Source organism: Prionailurus bengalensis, chromosome D2 (genome assembly GCF_016509475.1).
Source record: "Prionailurus bengalensis isolate Pbe53 chromosome D2, Fcat_Pben_1.1_paternal_pri, whole genome shotgun sequence".
NCBI classification, from domain to species: Eukaryota; Metazoa; Chordata; class Mammalia; order Carnivora; family Felidae; genus Prionailurus; species Prionailurus bengalensis.
Genome location: NC_057351.1, coordinates 28,920,061 through 28,936,731, shown reverse-complemented (window position 1 = coordinate 28,936,731; position 16,671 = coordinate 28,920,061). Strand labels below are relative to the sequence as shown.

Sequence of the window (16,671 nt, the reverse complement as noted above, 5' to 3'; positions counted from 1 at the left end):
AATTTCTCACTGACTACTAAGGGTCTGAAACTGTGCTTGGTGCTCAAGATACACAGTAGAACCACTGCCCTCAAGGAGATCATTTGGATAACTGGATAGTAGTGTATACACCATTGTAGAAATAATATTTAATATTGCCTTATGTTGCCTTTGAAAAGCAGAATTCAGTATATGAACACATCTTTGGACTAGAATCTCTTGAATCAATATGCGAATATGAATAAAACTATTATTATTAATACTATTACTGTCCCATAATACCTATAATATGAATACTGTGTAAGAAAAAGACAAGGCCCTGTTTAAACACCTAGAATAAATGTTAAATAGTAATTAAGTCATATTCTACTAGTAAATAAATGGTTAGGAAGGCAAAGTGACTGTTACAGGATTCTAAATACCAGTAATTCTCTACAAAAGCAATACACATAAAGCAGTTTATTCATATATTATTACATTATAATATTAGGGTTTGCAAATATCACTCTGGGTTTTGTGAGGCCTGAAGCTCATAAATGTGGAAGAACCCCTTAAAAAATAAAATAAAATTAGACCACAAAGTTAGGAATCTGATCAGATTTGAATGGGGGCAATGGGAAAGCAAAGTTAGGAAACGCTTATGCGAATGAGGAGCCCTGAAGCTTCATTTGCTTCAAAGAAAAGCTAACTGGTAGGCACATAAAAGATTAATATCCTCTCTACTCATCAGTCATATTAGGGAAAGACTTGGACTTTAAGGAGAATAGTGTTCATTAAGCTGATATCAAAAAGTTTATAAGAAATACATGTAAAATGAATCTTTAAATTGATCTTACTAGGCCACAGCCTTATTCTATCTTTATTTTATTAATCTTTATTCTATTATTTGGCTTTCTTTAAAGTTAAAAAAATGCCACAGGTATTCATTGAGTACAGATCTTAAATACTTTCTTTTTTTAAGCTTCAGGCTATAGACCTGTGCTATCCAATACCATAGTCACTGGCCACATGTGGTATTGGGCACTTGAAATGTGGCTGGTGCAACCAAGCCTGAATTTCAAATTATATTTAATTTTAATTAAATTTAAAAACTGATACTGAATTCCACTGTTAGGAAATTTTGAACTATGTTTGGAACAACTTGGGTATGTCAAGCTACTTTTTCAACTATAAGTGTTACGAAATCTAGATGCAGATTAAGTATTTCCTAGGAAAATTTAGCAGTCAAATTGAGATGTGCTGTTTATAAGTGTAGAACTCACACTGGATTTTAAAGCTCTAGTATGCCAAAAATAAGGTGAAATATTGTATTAATAATTTTTATATCGATTACCTGTTGAAATCATAATATTTTAATATGTGGTTAAATAATACATAATTATAAAGTTAATTCCACCTGGTTCTTTTTATTTTTTGGAAATCTGGCTACTAGAAAGTTTTAAATTGCACATATGGCTGATACTATATTTCTATCGGAGAGTGCTACGTTACACTTTTTTTTTTCGCAAAAGGAGTGTATAATTTTTGAAACCACATACTTAAAAGATAGACGTAGGAGGATCCGGGTGGATGGAAAGCAATTACCAAGCATTACTAATGGGACATTTTTACCTTACTTGAGGTGGTGGAATTCCTACCACTATGCAATCCAACTGTACTCTGGTTCCTTCTGGAACTTCTCTGCTCCGTAACTTTTGAGTGAACCGGGGAGGTTGCCCCAGAGGTTCTTCATAGTACAAAGATGAAGGTGAAGACCCAGGGGTGGTGTCTCCACCAGCTGCCTCACTGGCAGCCAGCTCAGCTTCGCGCCTCTTAGCTTCCTGCCGTTCAAGGGCGTGATTCACTTCATTATCCCTAGTATCTGCAGGGATAGGGATGGGAACAGAAGATCTTTCTCTTCTTTCTGAGATATCTGAGAAACTGGAGCTATTTTCCTGCATAAGTTTGTTTTGAGATTCCAATTTACTCTTGTGGTTTTTGCAGGCACGAGGTCTAATCCTTTTGGAGCTATGGGCTTTGAAAAGGGAAGACAGCTCTTCAATGAAATCGGCAGCCTTATTTAAGAATACTTTTTTGGACTGGGTTTCAGAACTATACTGTGGCCTTTTTGCCTCCTGGGAGCTCTCTCTAGAGCTAGTAGAACCTTGAGAGTTATCCTGACAGCAGTTGGGGTCAAAACTTGATTTAGGTGAGTGTTTCATTTGATCAGATGAAAGGCGTTTTCTAGCTTGAGCATCATCTGCTTTCTCCAAAGGGTCATGATTGATGGCCAATCTTGCCAGATTGACACTTTCATCTAATTCCTCTTGGCTCAGGAAGGCTGAAAGATCTGGAAGGTCATCTTGGCCTCCTCCCCCTTCAGCAGCTCCAGAAGGATTGCCAAAATGGAAAGGGTTGGAGGAAGGTTCTGCTCGACTCCTTTCATTGTTTCCCCGGTGTCTAGTTTCTGCTAAATAACTCTCTCTTAGAAGCTGAGATATGGAAGTAGAAGCTTCTACGCTGTCGTCTTGCATGCTGTTACAAATAATAACAAGAACAAAAAGTTTCAGTCATTTCTAAAGAATAACAAGTCTATGTTTATTAGAGCATGATGGATTCTTAAGAACTTAAAGTTTGAAATAAAAAATTGCCTAATTTTGATACTTCTACAAAATTTCCACTTAAAGATTAACCTCAAATTGTAATATGAAGAGGAACTGAATGAGATTTCCCTGTAATATAAAATAAAAGCATGGGTGATAAGCACTGAATTAAATTCTTTAACACAAGTTCAGTTGTGAAAGCTATAATATAGCTATAGTGAGATTAAATGCAATCTCTAAGCACAATTTTGATAACATCTGTAAGGGGCTTTTAGTTATAAAGACCTTTCATACACAGAAATTTGCTCCTTTACCTTGAATGTAATAAAATAATAAAAATGAAAAAGTTTTTCATTTAATTCAGAAAAAACCCTACATAAACTGGTATTATCTCCTATTGCTTCAAGACTTTTTCATTCAGCTTCACCCACACTGGTTTCTTATCATTTCTTAAATATTCTAAAGTCACATCTGAAATGCCTCAGAGCATTTGTACTTGCTGTCACTTATACCTGGAATGCTCTTTCTGACAATCTTATATGACTCATTTCTCACTTCCTTAAATTACCTGGTCATCTATTCTCTCCTCCGTGATTCCGTCTTTATGACTCAACATAAGGTGGCAATCTCCTTCTAGCCTATACTTTTTACCCAGTTTAGTTTTCTCAGTACCAGCTAACTCTATGAGAAATCTTACATGCACATTTTTTAAAATGTTTATTTATTTTGAGAGAGAGAACGCAAGCAGAGGGGGAGGGAGAGAGAATCCCAAACAGGCTCCATGTTGTCAGTTCAGAGCCCAACTTGGGGCTCAATCTCACAAACCATGAGATCATGAGCTGAGCTGAAATCACGAGTCAGAAGCTTAACCAACTGAGCCTCCCAGGAGCCTCTCTGCAGGCACATTTTTTAGCAGCTTGTCATTTTCCTTTTACTACTAGAATGTAATGTCCACCAACATAAGGAATTTGATCCCAATAAATGTTTAGTGAATAAATTCTTCTTTGAAATGGAAAAAAAAATGTACTGACAACATAATCTTATTTACTTACCAAAGACATAAATTTGATATAGTTCGTGAATATAAATAATGTTTTTGTTTTTTGACTAGAGACAAGTTGTTTAAGTTCAATATTGTTTATAGGTTCAATCTGCTCTTGAAAAGTATAATGATTTAGCCTTTTCAATAAGGTATAATTAATTTAATTTCTACAAAGATAGGAGTTAGAGCCTAGGTTTAAAAAAAGTCTCTCATATTAACATTGGTGAAGAGGGGTTATAGGAGACAGGGAAATGAAGCGCAAGACAGGACAACCTATACTACATTTCACTGTATACCCTTTCCTCACTTTTGAGTTTTAATTATATGAGGATATTACTGATTCAAAAAATAAATAATTTTTAAAATATTAAGAAAATACTACCATAACTTTAGTTCAAAGCCCCCTGGACTAGAGGGTTTAGTAATGCAAAGCACTTTTATATTATTAACCTTTTATCATTTATTTATTCACACATTTGCTAGAGGGATGGCAAACTTGTGACCCGTAGACTGTTACTCCTCTTTCTTTCCTTAAATGATACAGCTAACAGATTACAGTGCTCTTCCCATTGATCTTGACTGTCTTAACACTCCACTTCTTCAGCCACCACTAATCAATCAGAGATGGCAATAGAGCTGAAGGTTGTTTGCCATTCTTGGCTACTATGTTCTAGGCCTTATGCTGGGAAGATGGAAAGGAAAGTAATCTTTCCTCTTAGGCTTTATGATTCTATCACAAAACTTGTTTTGGTTCACTCCTTTCCCTTACACGATAGCCTCACTTTACATCACAAAGAAGGCTTCCTAGGAACTGTTCTAATTCTCAAACTTTTAGAGTGCTGTCCCAAACTAACCTCTAAATTGGCAAAGTAAGCAGTCACCTTGAGAGGGCAATTAGAGATGGCTAAAGAGATCACCAACAGCAAAATATTTTCCCACATACTTGTTACTGCCTGAAATTGCCACTACTGGAGTCATTTGTTTGGGTGAAGTCTATTGTGCCTTAAAAAAAGATGAACTGAAAATGCAAAGGTGTTGGATGGGTGCAAAGATTTATCTACAAAGATATTCATCACAGTATAGATGATAATATTAAAAAATTGAACCATGTTCAATAAGCAATTAGTTAATTAAATTATGATATACTCATTAAATAGAACTATCTACCATTTTTAATTTGGTAGAAAACTAAATGATATACAAAATAGTATATGAAAGTATAATTGATATCCCAATTGAAAATGTGTCCCATTTGTGCATTAACTTTATAAAAGAAGAGGTTTTTTTTTTTTCTTTTTTAACGTTTATTTATTTTTGAGAGAGAGAGACAGAGCACGAGCCGGGAAGGAGCAGAGAAGGAGGGAGACACAGAATCCAAAGCAGGCTCCAGGCTCTGAGTTGTCAGCACAGAGCCCGACGAGGGGCTTGAACTCACAGATTGCGAGATAATGACCTGAACTGAAGTCGGATGCCTAACTGACTGAGCCACCCAGGTGCCCCAGAAGAGGTTTTTTTTTTTTTTTTTAATGTTTATTTTTGAGAGAGATTGAGTAAGAGCTCTGAAAGGGAAGGGAAAGGGGGAGGGGCAGAGAGGGGGGAACGGCGGATCTGAAGCAGGCTCTGTGCTGACTGACAGCAGAGAGCCTGATGTGGGGCTCAAACTCATGAACCATGAGAACATGAGCTGAAGTTGGCTGCCTAACTGAGCCACACAGGCGTCCCTAGAAGACTTAAAGAAAGATATGTGAAATAAGGTGCAAAATGCTATTTGAAATGCAATTGAAGTACTAATTCAAAATCCTTCTCATTTGTAAATCAACTTTTCATAGTCTTGTGTGAATTTCTGCACATACAGAAACCTTGATCAGATCCTTGAACAGTGTGGGTTTTAGAAGCACCAACCCTTATAATAAAAAATCCACGTATAACTTTTAATTCCTCCAAAATTTAACTGTTAACAACCTACTGTTGACCAGAAGCCTTGCCAATAACACAGTCAATTAACACATATTTTGTATTATATATGTATTATATACTGTATTCTCACCATAAGGTAAGCTAAAAAAAAGAAAATATTATTAATAAAAGCATAAGGAAGAGAAAATGTTTTTACAGCACTGTACTGTATTTTTCAAAAATCTAAAATAACCTGTGTATAAGTGGACACATATACAATTCAAACCCATGTTGTTCAAGGGCAACTGTATTTAAATGTAAAGGGAAAATGAAATAATTTATAAATAAGAATGGCCTCTTATTAGGTGAACATTATTGTATATTGCATTTATGTAACTTCATCTCTAACTCTGTATTCTTTTTTTTTTTTTTTTTCAACGTTTATTTATTTTTTTGGGACAGAGAGAGACAGAGCATGAACGGGGGAGGGGCAGAGAGAGAGGGAGACACAGAATCGGAAGCAGGCTCCAGGCTCTGAGCCATCAGCCCAGAGCCTGATGTGGGGCTCGAACTCACGGACCGTGAGATCGTGACCTGGCTGAAGTCGGATGCTTAACTGACTGCGCCACCCAGGTGCCCCTCTAACTCTGTATTCTAAGATGGCTTTTATCTCGAGGCAACATGGAATGAGCATTGGTCTTGGAATCAGATTGGTTTTCAAATTCTGGGTTCATGAACTCTTAGGAGTTGTGTGACTTTGAGTAAATCACTTCTTTGAGCTTTGGATTTCTCATCTGTAAAACATGGATGATGTCTATTTTCAAGGAGAGTGAGGATCAATAACATTATGAATGCAAACCCTTAAAACAGGGCTAATCCCTATAATGGACACTCAAAATCATGTTAGTAAAATATTTAGGTAAAGGTGATGTTAATGTTGAAAAAGTGTTAAAATTTTTATATTTTTGGTGAAAATAGGAAAGAAAATACTCATAAATGGTATTCACTGCTCTCTGTAACCATTTTTTTTTCTTTTTGAAAGAAAAGTTAATTGAGGTGTGAATGTGTGCCTGCTCTGATGCTTATGGTCATAAGAAATTATTATAGTAACAAAACCTTCAAGTATTCAAAATAAAGAGTTGCTTTAATGGTCTAATTTAATAAATGTTTAATTAATTTCTTTAATGTTCTTTAATGTAGTATTTATTACTTAAAACTTTGAGGTTAGATGGGCATTGAAGAGGGCATCTTTTGGGATGAGCACTGGGTGGTGTATGGAAACCAATTTGACAATAAATTTCATATATTAAAAAAAAACAAAAAACCAAAAAAACTTTGAGGTTAGATGTGATTCAAATCCCAGTTCTGACACTTACTGGTTGTATAAACTCAACAAAGGCACTTAACCTCTGTAAGCTTCAGCTGCCACATCTTCAAAACAGGGATAATAACAGTAGTCATCTCATAGGGCGAAGTGATGATTAAATGTGTTTGGCATTTAGTAAATGTTCAATAAATGGTAATTATTATTATTATTATTATTGCTATTATAAAACAACTATAGTGACATACCATGATAAGAAATGGAAGTAGAACTAGTGAAGTGATTGACCCAAGGACAAACTTTGAAGAGAAACTGAATTCCATACGTGTAGCCAATTCAGCACTATTTATATTCTGTTGAAACACATGTAGTCTCATGAGTGAACTGTGCTGCCTTCAGATCTTTGTGTATATTTTCTTTGCGTAGGCCGCTCCCTGTCCGCACTTCCCTTCACTACCTTACTGGGCCAAGTTACTGGTCTTCAGTTCTTAGCTGAGACATTGCTCTGGGATTTCTTCTTTGTTTGGGGTTGGGTACCTGTGCAATGTACTCCCAAAGTTTTCTGTCTTTATCCCCAAACACAGCACTTATCACAACATATTAAATTTGCCTATTTACATTTCTGTCTACTTCATTTTGTTTTTGTACACCATTATCTCTGTGCACACACAGCACATAGAAGGTGATCAGTAAATATCTGTTGAATTCTTTTGTTCATTAGAATTTCCTGCTAAATCTATTGTTGCTTATCTTTTATTTTAGTTGCAGGATAAAGTAATATTTCTATTTACGAAATCATATTTACAAAGAAAACTTCCAGACATAAAGAAAAATATAAACTGGTAAAGGCAGTAATAACTTCAAGGTGACTTCCAAATGAAAGTTTATTTATGGTGGGTAAAATAACTGGAATTTTGCTTTCTTTTCATACCAGAAATATCAAGAACATCTGATTATAATCAGAAACCTGGGTTTAAATCCCAACACCAATACTAAATAACTGTGTTATACTGAGCACGTCATTTAAGGTAACTTAATCTCAATTATTCCCATCTTTCTTTTTTTTTTTTTTTAAATTTTTTTTTTCCAACGTTTATTTATTTTTGGGACAGAGAGAGACAAAGCATGAACGGGGGAGGGGCAGAGAGAGAGGGAGACACAGAATCGGAAACAAGCTCCAGGCTCTGAGCCATCAGCCCAGAGCCCGACGCGGGGCTCGAACTCACGGACCGCGAGATCGTGACCTGGCTGAAGTCGGACGCTTAACCGACTGCGCCACCCAGGCGCCCCTCCACATAACTTTAAATTTACCATCTTAACAGTTGTAAGTATGGTACAGTTGAGTAGTGTTAAGTGTATTTGCACCGTTGTGCCCAAGACCTCTAGAACTTTTTTTTTTTTTTTTTTTAAATTTTCTTTTCAACGTTTATTTATTTTTGGGACAGAGAGAGACAGAGCATGAACGGGGGAGGGGCAGAGAGAGAGGGAGACACAGAACCGGAAACAGGCTCCAGGCTCTGAGCCATCAGCCCAGAGCCCGACGCGGGGCTCGAACTCACGGACCGCGAGATCGTGACCTGGCTGAAGTCGGACGCTTAACCGACTGCGCCACCCAGGCGCCCCTATTCCCATCTTTCAAATGGAATAATAACAATTCCATTTCAGAAGGTTCTCAAATGAAAATGCATGTATAAATTGTTAAGCTGATAAATAATCTCTACAATAAGAAATAAGAAATGCATCATTTTTCTCTTTCAAGCATTAATTTTAAACTATTTGTTACAAAATTTACACTTTTAAAGAGCCCAAATACTTTTAAAAAGCTATTATGCAATATGTGGTCCGGGCTGGCTTTGTCTGTGCCACAGCATTTCAGGGAGGACCCCTTCTCCTACTGTGGACTGACGCAGCCCTCACAGGAAGGCCCGGTGAAAAAGCCTTTGTCTTTTCTCACAGCACTCCAGGGAACCGGCCTCCTTTTAGGTCAGTCAGAGAAAGACAAATACCATATCATTTCACTCACATGCAGAATTTGAGAAACTTAACAGATGAACATAGGGGAAGGGAAGGAAAAGTAAGATAAAAGTAGAGAGGAAGGCAAATCATAAGAGACCCTTAAATACAGAGAACAAACTGGGGGTTGACGGGGGTGGGGGCTTAAATGGGTGATGAGCATTAAGAAGGGCACTTTTCCGGATGAGCACTGGGTGTCATATGTAAGAGATGAATCACTGGGTTCTACTCCTGAAGCCCAGACTACACGTTATGTTAACTAACTTGAGAATAATAATAAAAAAAGATATTATGGATAATGTAGCTTTCATTTATTCATCCAGTATACATCTCTTGAGCAACCACTATATGCCAGGCACCATTCCAGGCACTATGGATTCAGCAGTGAACAAATGACAAAGTCCTTACCCTCATGGAGTTGATATTCTAGTGGAGAAGACATAACTGTTAAGAAGAAAAATAAGGCAATGGAATAGAGAATGAAGGGGGAGAGAGAAACGTGTGCTATTTTAGCTAAGATCAAGCATAGCTACTAATACAGTGGGGAAGTCAGCCATGTGACCATCGTGTGGGTGGGGGGATGAGAATTTTTAACGCAACGTGTCAATGTGAAGGGAGGTGAATGTTTGCTGTGTTTGAGTCAAGTCCAATGTGCCAGGAGGTGAATGAAAAAGAAGAGTAGAAGAAAAAGAAGTCAGAAAAGTATAAAGTTAGATCATGTGAGGCCTTGCAGACCATGGGAAGGTCTTTGAATCCTAGTACATGTGTGAATGGGGAAGCATTTTAAAGTTTTGAGAAGCAGATGACATGGATTTGAAAAAAGTTAATCATGGCTGCTATGCAAAGAATCAAGTTGAAGGGAGCAAGTGCAGAAATGAACAGATGGGTCAGGGGTGTACTGCAGTATGCTAATCAAAAGATGATGGTGGCTTGGATCAATGAATGGTATCAGTGGGAGATGGTGAGAAATGATCAGATTTGAGGTATCTTTTCAAAGTAGAGTCCGTATAATTTGTTAATGGACTGAAAGATACGAGAGAAAGGGCAGAGTCAAGGGTGACTCCAATATTTAGGACCTCAGCAACAAGGTGAGTGGTGGAAACATTTACTTGCATGAGCAGATTTCAGGAAAGGAAATTAAGAATTCTCCTAGACACTTCATCTGAGATGTTCAGAGTGACATTGGACTTTGTTTCCTTCTTTCTGCTTCTTACAAAATTGAAACATTTAACGCCACTTTCAAAATAAGAATGAGCATTGCCTTTGAAAACAGATCATGGTTAAGGTTAAATTGTCCTAGGTTGGAAATGAAACAGTTAATGTGGCATAAATAATCAAGACGGGGTGCCTGGGTGACTCAGTTGGTTAAGCGATCCACTCTTGATTTCGGCTTAGGTCATGATCTCACGGTTCTTGAGTTTGAGCCTCACATTGGACTCTATGCTGATAGAGTGGAGCCTGCCTGAGATTCTCTCTCTCTCTCTCTCTCTCTCTCTCTCTCTCTCTCTCTCCCTCCCTCCCCCTCGCTTTCTCTCTCTCTCTCTAAATAAACTTTAAACAAAATAATCAAGATAGACTTTAGTAAATCATATAAATTAATTTAGTGACATAGAAGGCTTATTGAATGTTCTTCACTTAGCTAAATACCTCTATTTCACCCCCCCCCACCCCCGCCCTAGGATTTCTTTTGAAGAGACCATCTGCCCTGAGAACTCACTGAAAATGTAAAGGTCTGGTTCATAATAACAAAACTTGATGCTGGTACCTTTGGGCATATTTTTCAACTCATGTTAACTCAGCACTACTCTTCTGTAGGCTGTAAAAAGAACTTTTTGGAAATATCATATGGTATACACCCATCTTTTGGTTATATGAATATTTAAACTGGGACATTGACCAGAGAATTGGCAAAGCCTAATATGAAGTAACTTGGGGAACACCTGGGTGACTCAGTTGGTTGAGTGACTGACTTCGGCTCAGGTCATGATCTTGCAGTTAGTGGGTTCAAGCTCACTGTTGTCAAGGCACAGCTGGCTTCAGATCCTCTGTCCCCATCTGCCTGCTCCTCCCCTGCTTGCACTCTCTCAAAAATAAATAAACATTAAAAAAAAAGCAGTTTGGCAATATGTATTATGAGAATTAAAATTGTTCACACCTTTAAAAAAAAAAGAAGTAACTTGGACTCAAACATAAATACTGAAATTTTCTGGCTATTAAGTATCATTAGGTATGTATTGTATTGTATTGTATTGTATTTTAAGTGGGATCCACACCCAATGTGGGGCTTGAACTCATGATCCTAAGATCGAGTCATATGCTCTACTGACTGAGCCAGCCAGACACCCCTACAATATCATCAGATATCTAAATGAGAAAATAAAGCTGGTTTCTAGGTAAACACAAAAATATCTTGATATTTAATAATTATTTACGTAAAGAGCTGGAATAGGACAAGATAAGACAACTTTAAGTAACTCACCTCTAGAGTGAGGATGAGCAGAACTACCCTGCTTACATCATAGGTTTGTTTGTGAAAGCACTTCAAAAATGTTGGGGTGCCTGAGTGACTCAGTCTGTTAAGCATCTGACTTTGGCTCAGGTCATGATCTCACAGCTTTTGCCTTCGAGCCCTGTATGGGTCTCTGTGGTGACAGCTCAAAGCCTTGATCCTGCTTCAGCTTGTGTCTCCCTCTCTCTCTCTCTCTCTGCCCCTGCCCCACTTGCACTCTGTCTCTCTCAAAAATAAATAAACATTTAAAAAAATGTAGAATACAATGCAAATTTAAGGTAATCATTTTCTGCTGATGTGTAATTATTATACCTAGAATGTTCTTTTGGGGAAGAATCATCAACAAAATTAGGCTTTGCTCCCTCTCTTTAATGCTGGTATTGACCTGTTTGTCTTGCCTTCTCTTTCCCATCATGTCCCACACAATAGAAGTATCTAACTCAGTTCTTTTGGAGAAACTTGCTGGGCCAAGAACCAAATCCCATTACATAGGAACTAGTCCTGGAGAGTTGAGTACAGATTATCTTTTAAAATTTGGCTGCAGATGGGATGCACTTTGAGGCAAATCTTTCTTCATTGTTATGGTTTCCATCCCCTATGACAGTGATCACCTCCAACTTAATTTTATTTCTAATCTATTTTTGGTGTGAATGACATTAGTAATTTAATAAGTTAGTATATGTTGCATTATTAAAATAAGGACATGAAATATAGGGAAATATGTCAGTAGCAATACAGAAATAGTCTGTGCACCATTGTCTCTTAATTCCTCTTTCCATTTGAAAGAGGAAAAACAGCAGATAAAAACAAATACAGACAAATGTGTACATTAGAAGAGACTGTTGAGCTAAAGAGACAGAGCAGAGCTAATACACAGAGGAAACAGTGGGAATCTGTTTAATTAGGGACATTGCTTAAAGGGCAGGGGTTAAAGGAAGGAAATGGTTTTTAGATAAGAGGCCAAGGGTGAGTAAACCATTCTCTTATTATTGTTTTAATTGAATTGGTAATGGCAGGAAGGTAGGAAAGAAAGTAAAGATTTAGTCTGAGGGGGAGAAAAGAGATTGGCTTCTGTGAAACATACTTTTGTATGTTTTCATATACAGAAGAGGATAAACGTGTAGGAAAGTACTACAATAAAGTTAAATTTTGGGCTTTGTCAAACTTTGGGCTTTGTCAAACTTTGACAGAGAGCAAAGAAATTGTGTAAAAGTAAACTCTGCGACCTGAGGGAAGGCTAATTAAAGGCAAGCGAGAAGGCTTCAGGCATAGGATCAGGAAAGGGTTTGGTGGCAGTCACAAAAATGAGGTTTTATATCACCCTCGAGATTTCACCATTTGTGGTGAACTTAGCTTGTACACAAGACATAAAAAATGAGTAAATGTTAATCCATTTTAAATAAGAAAAATAAGAAAAAAATAGAACATTTTCATCCTCTACAGCCTCTTCATATTTGTGTCAATTTTCTTTAAGTGATGAAGGGTTGAAAAAGATAGCTCCCCCAATTACATGGACATAACATGCGTGCAAGATTGGGAGAGGAGCAGGTGCCCCAAAGAGGCTTGGGATCTCAAGATCTAGTTTTAGTTCAAGAGCTTGGTGGGAAGACTCTGCTGGGGCCCTCCCAGAGGATGTAGTGCATTGTGACTCCAGATGAAGGTGTATATAGCACACAGCCTGAGCTTGTCAAGGTGACTCTGGTTATGCATGAGCTCTACAAACTCTCTGCTGACTGCAGGTAAATAGTCATACAAACGTTTGTGTCCACCAAAAATGTATCTGTTGAGTATAAGCTCTTAAATTTTTAAAGACGATTGTGTCTGTACTTGGGTTGTCCCATTTAAGCCAAAGCATAATTCCCTAGCAGTTTTAAGAGCTCTTTGTCAACTATGAAGCACATAGACCTTCTAGAAAATATCTCCATGGTGCTTGATTCTTTTATATCTCTTAAGAGAGGAAAAAAGATACCTTTTTTCCATTTTTTTGTCTTATTATGGGCAATGACACAATGCAACAAGCAATGCCTTTGTCATATCTCGATGTCAATGAAGGAAACTACTGTAATTATTCTGGGGTTAGCAGTATCATTTGTCTTGTATTTTCAGGTTAGCAAGCTGAGTTCATTACCTCTATTACATATAAGGAATTAACTGTTGAAAAATTTAGCTGTCACTTTAGTTCGTTAAAGCCCTTTCACAATGAAACCTGATTTATGTGCTGCACTATTTCTTCAAAAGTAAGTTGGAAAAACTACCTCTATGAATTCCAAAACCCAGTCTCGAGTAAAAACTCATTCAATTTTTGGTGTCTGTGAATTGCGGTTCTGAGTCCATTCTTTTGAATATGTGCCTTTGTAAGCATACTGTAATAGAAACATGAAATAGAGCCTGTATTCTAAATTACAGATATATGGAACAGGAGCTTTAACACATTATTATGAGTTCCAGTAGCATTAGCCATATTCTATAAGTGGGAATGGAGACAAACTTCCAGAATTTGGACAGTGTCCAACTGTTTGTTTCATAGTCCATTATTGTAAGATTCTGTAATGTCTATAATTTTGCCTCCTACAAAGGAAGTCTAATGTGTATATATTTCAGATCTCCTGGAATGGTCTTGAATTTAAATATTTTGTTTGTTGTCAAATCCTGTGTCAGACAGGATATCTTATTTTTTGTTTAAAAATATGTTTGTTATAGCTGCAGGTATAGACATTCTCAATATCCTACAAAAGGATTATGGATTTTATGTGCACCTAAGAGTTATTATTAAGGAGAGACTAAGAATTTGTGGCAGATTCTTTATTTAGACTTTGTAGAATTCATGCCATCATTACCAATGTGAAAGTAATTGAACCATAATTTTTTGAGAAAGAAAACTGGGTAGATGTTTTGTTTCTTTCCAACTGATTGATTCTAGTATCTTTAACAAGTATGAGTAAAAATCTGTTGATAAAATAATAACATTTCTTAACACCATTACTGTAATGTTCACTTTTTGGGGATGGTAATATAGATTAATTCATGTTCTCTTTTTCTTCGCTTGTATGTTTTTTTAAATATAATTCAAGATGTGCATCTAATTACTGCTAATAGTGCAATCTACCAGGCCAAACACTTGCCACTGACTGTCAAGTGTCTTTTTGATGCAGTTGAAGAGAGAGAGAGAGAGAGAGAGAGAGAGAGAGAGAGAGAAAGGAGAAAGAAAGAGCAATGTCCTTTGAGCAAGACTTTCTGCAGCTGTTGTGTACATTAATCCAGGGAGCAGATCTCCCAACACTAAATATAGCAAGCATATCCTTTTACATGATAAAAAAAATTTTAAATGAAAGTCTTTAACTATAGAGTCATATTATTTTAGATTTGAGTTCCTTTAAAAAGGAAATAGGCATTGCACACATATTCTGTATACAAATACCATTATTTTAATAAGTGAATATGTGGAAATGCCAGTGATGTATGTAACATGCCACAACTTCCTCTGTTGAGATATTTTCCCTTAGGACCCAAGCAGGTTGTGATCTCTGTGAATTTCATCAATCCCCTCCAAAATCTTTACATGTAGAAAACTTTACTTTTCACAAAATTTTGTGTCCCATCATACAGCATTAGGAAGCCGTCCTAGGTTTCACTCTAAACAACAGTAATTAGGTCTCTGAAATGTCCCTTTTCCCATTGTCAGTGCCTGTTTTCAAAACACACTTGAGAACTTAAATCTGGATATTACCTTTCTTTTTTTTAGTTGACCCAGATGAGGATGTCCAACCCAGGCAATCCACCGTGATGATAATTATCCAAGGAGAACTTTTAGATGAAAGCACAGGAGAAAAAGAAAATTCTTCACGCCCTTGGAAATCGAGAGTAGCCGTCCATAGAGAGTGAGGAGTTAACCTTAGTTTCAGTGAAGATGGCTGTAAGAAGCTGGACAACCTGTCACCACCGGAGCCAGAGCATTTGTCAGCTCACAGGTCCCAAGTTATTTTGAGCTGTATAAACCATGTGCCTGTGAAACATTCCACCTGATTGGATAGGAGAAAACTGAGCAAAGGGATTCCATAGCAGGACAGCACCTATGCGTGGTAGGGGTCAATCGGTTTTTCTACCTACAGAATTTCACTTTTAGCTAGAGGCCCAAATTGTTTATTGACTTATGTTTGGAATTAATGCTAAATTCCTGACACCAGTTCCACCTGTCAAAGAAATTGGCATTATTTTTGAAATACACCGAAATTCTTAATTTTTAGGAACTTTAATTTTAATGGGAAATTTATTGTCATTTAACCACTGATACATTTTAGGAAATTAGGCTATGAAAAGCCAATATAAAGCTGAGGCCTAACATCTTAAAGTGGAGAGTTTTTGAACTGTTTGTCCAAAAGCTAAGCAAAAGCAGAGAACATAACGAACATTAAAAGTTGTTATAGATCATCAAAAAAAAAAAAAAAAAGTGGAAAGAAACATCTGCCTGAGAACAAACCCAGTAACAAATTAGTTTGAACAAACTTCATCAGAAAAACTAATCAGATACTGTTTAAAAGTCAAAACTGCTATGTAATGTAATAGATTACAATTCCTATTCTTGTATTAGTACCTAGAATAACATTTTGTATATTACTTAGAAAAAGTCTATGCCATATGTCTTTTTTCACAAGCATTGCCAATCAATAAAAATAATGCTTAACCAAACCAACATCTGCTCAAAACCTACTTTGTCAAAGTATAGTTTTTTTGATATTAATTTCATACATTTTCAAATAGAAATTTGAGGAAAAAGAAGTTAACCCCATTGCTTAGTACAGATTAAGTATGCTATAACATCATTAATCTTGGCAGCAGCCTGGGTTTTGAAAATTCAGATGTCATTGGTTATTTTTTAAAAGGATCATCCTTAGATTTGGCTAGCCTAAAATACATTGGCTTACAGCTAGCTTCTTAATTAAATCACCCAGCGGTTTATAGGAATTCTTCCCATTCATTTATTCAACAAAAATTTACCTAATGCCTATTATGTACCAGGTGCTGGGTATGTGCACAAAATAAACTGAAATTCTTGACCTTATGGAATTTACTATGAGATCTCTTTACTCTTTTCAGTCATCTTGAGAATCCCTATTGTATACTGACTAAATGTAAAATTTCTTTGTTTATTGTGAAACATCAGAGGTTTCACTACTTTTTTATGGAGCTTTGTATTTACACAGGCAAAGTGAAAAAAAATTCAGGACAACATTTCAGTAATACAAGTTGAAAGTACTATTCCTGGGGAGGGAAAATGGTACCAAAAGAACTGGATTTTGTGGATAGGTTGTTTTTATTACCATAGTAA

At 36.6% G+C, this 16,671-nt stretch overlaps 1 protein-coding gene across 3 annotated transcripts in view; it reads right to left on the bottom strand.

Annotated features, from left to right (window-relative positions):
- The window catches only part of MYPN (myopalladin), a 106,245-nt gene that overhangs the window by 75,210 nt on the left and 14,364 nt on the right, over positions 1 to 16,671 (bottom strand). For 2 of the 3 annotated variants that reach the window (XM_043596466.1, XM_043596465.1), the window contains exon 2: positions 1,591 to 2,493. In XM_043596466.1, coding sequence (XP_043452401.1) covers positions 1,591 to 2,492 — 902 coding nt within the window. In that variant the 5' untranslated portion in view covers position 2,493. Of the gene's footprint in view, positions 1 to 1,590; positions 2,494 to 15,072; positions 15,361 to 16,671 lie in introns of those variants that run through there. The other variant, XM_043596464.1, reaches the window with a different exon arrangement.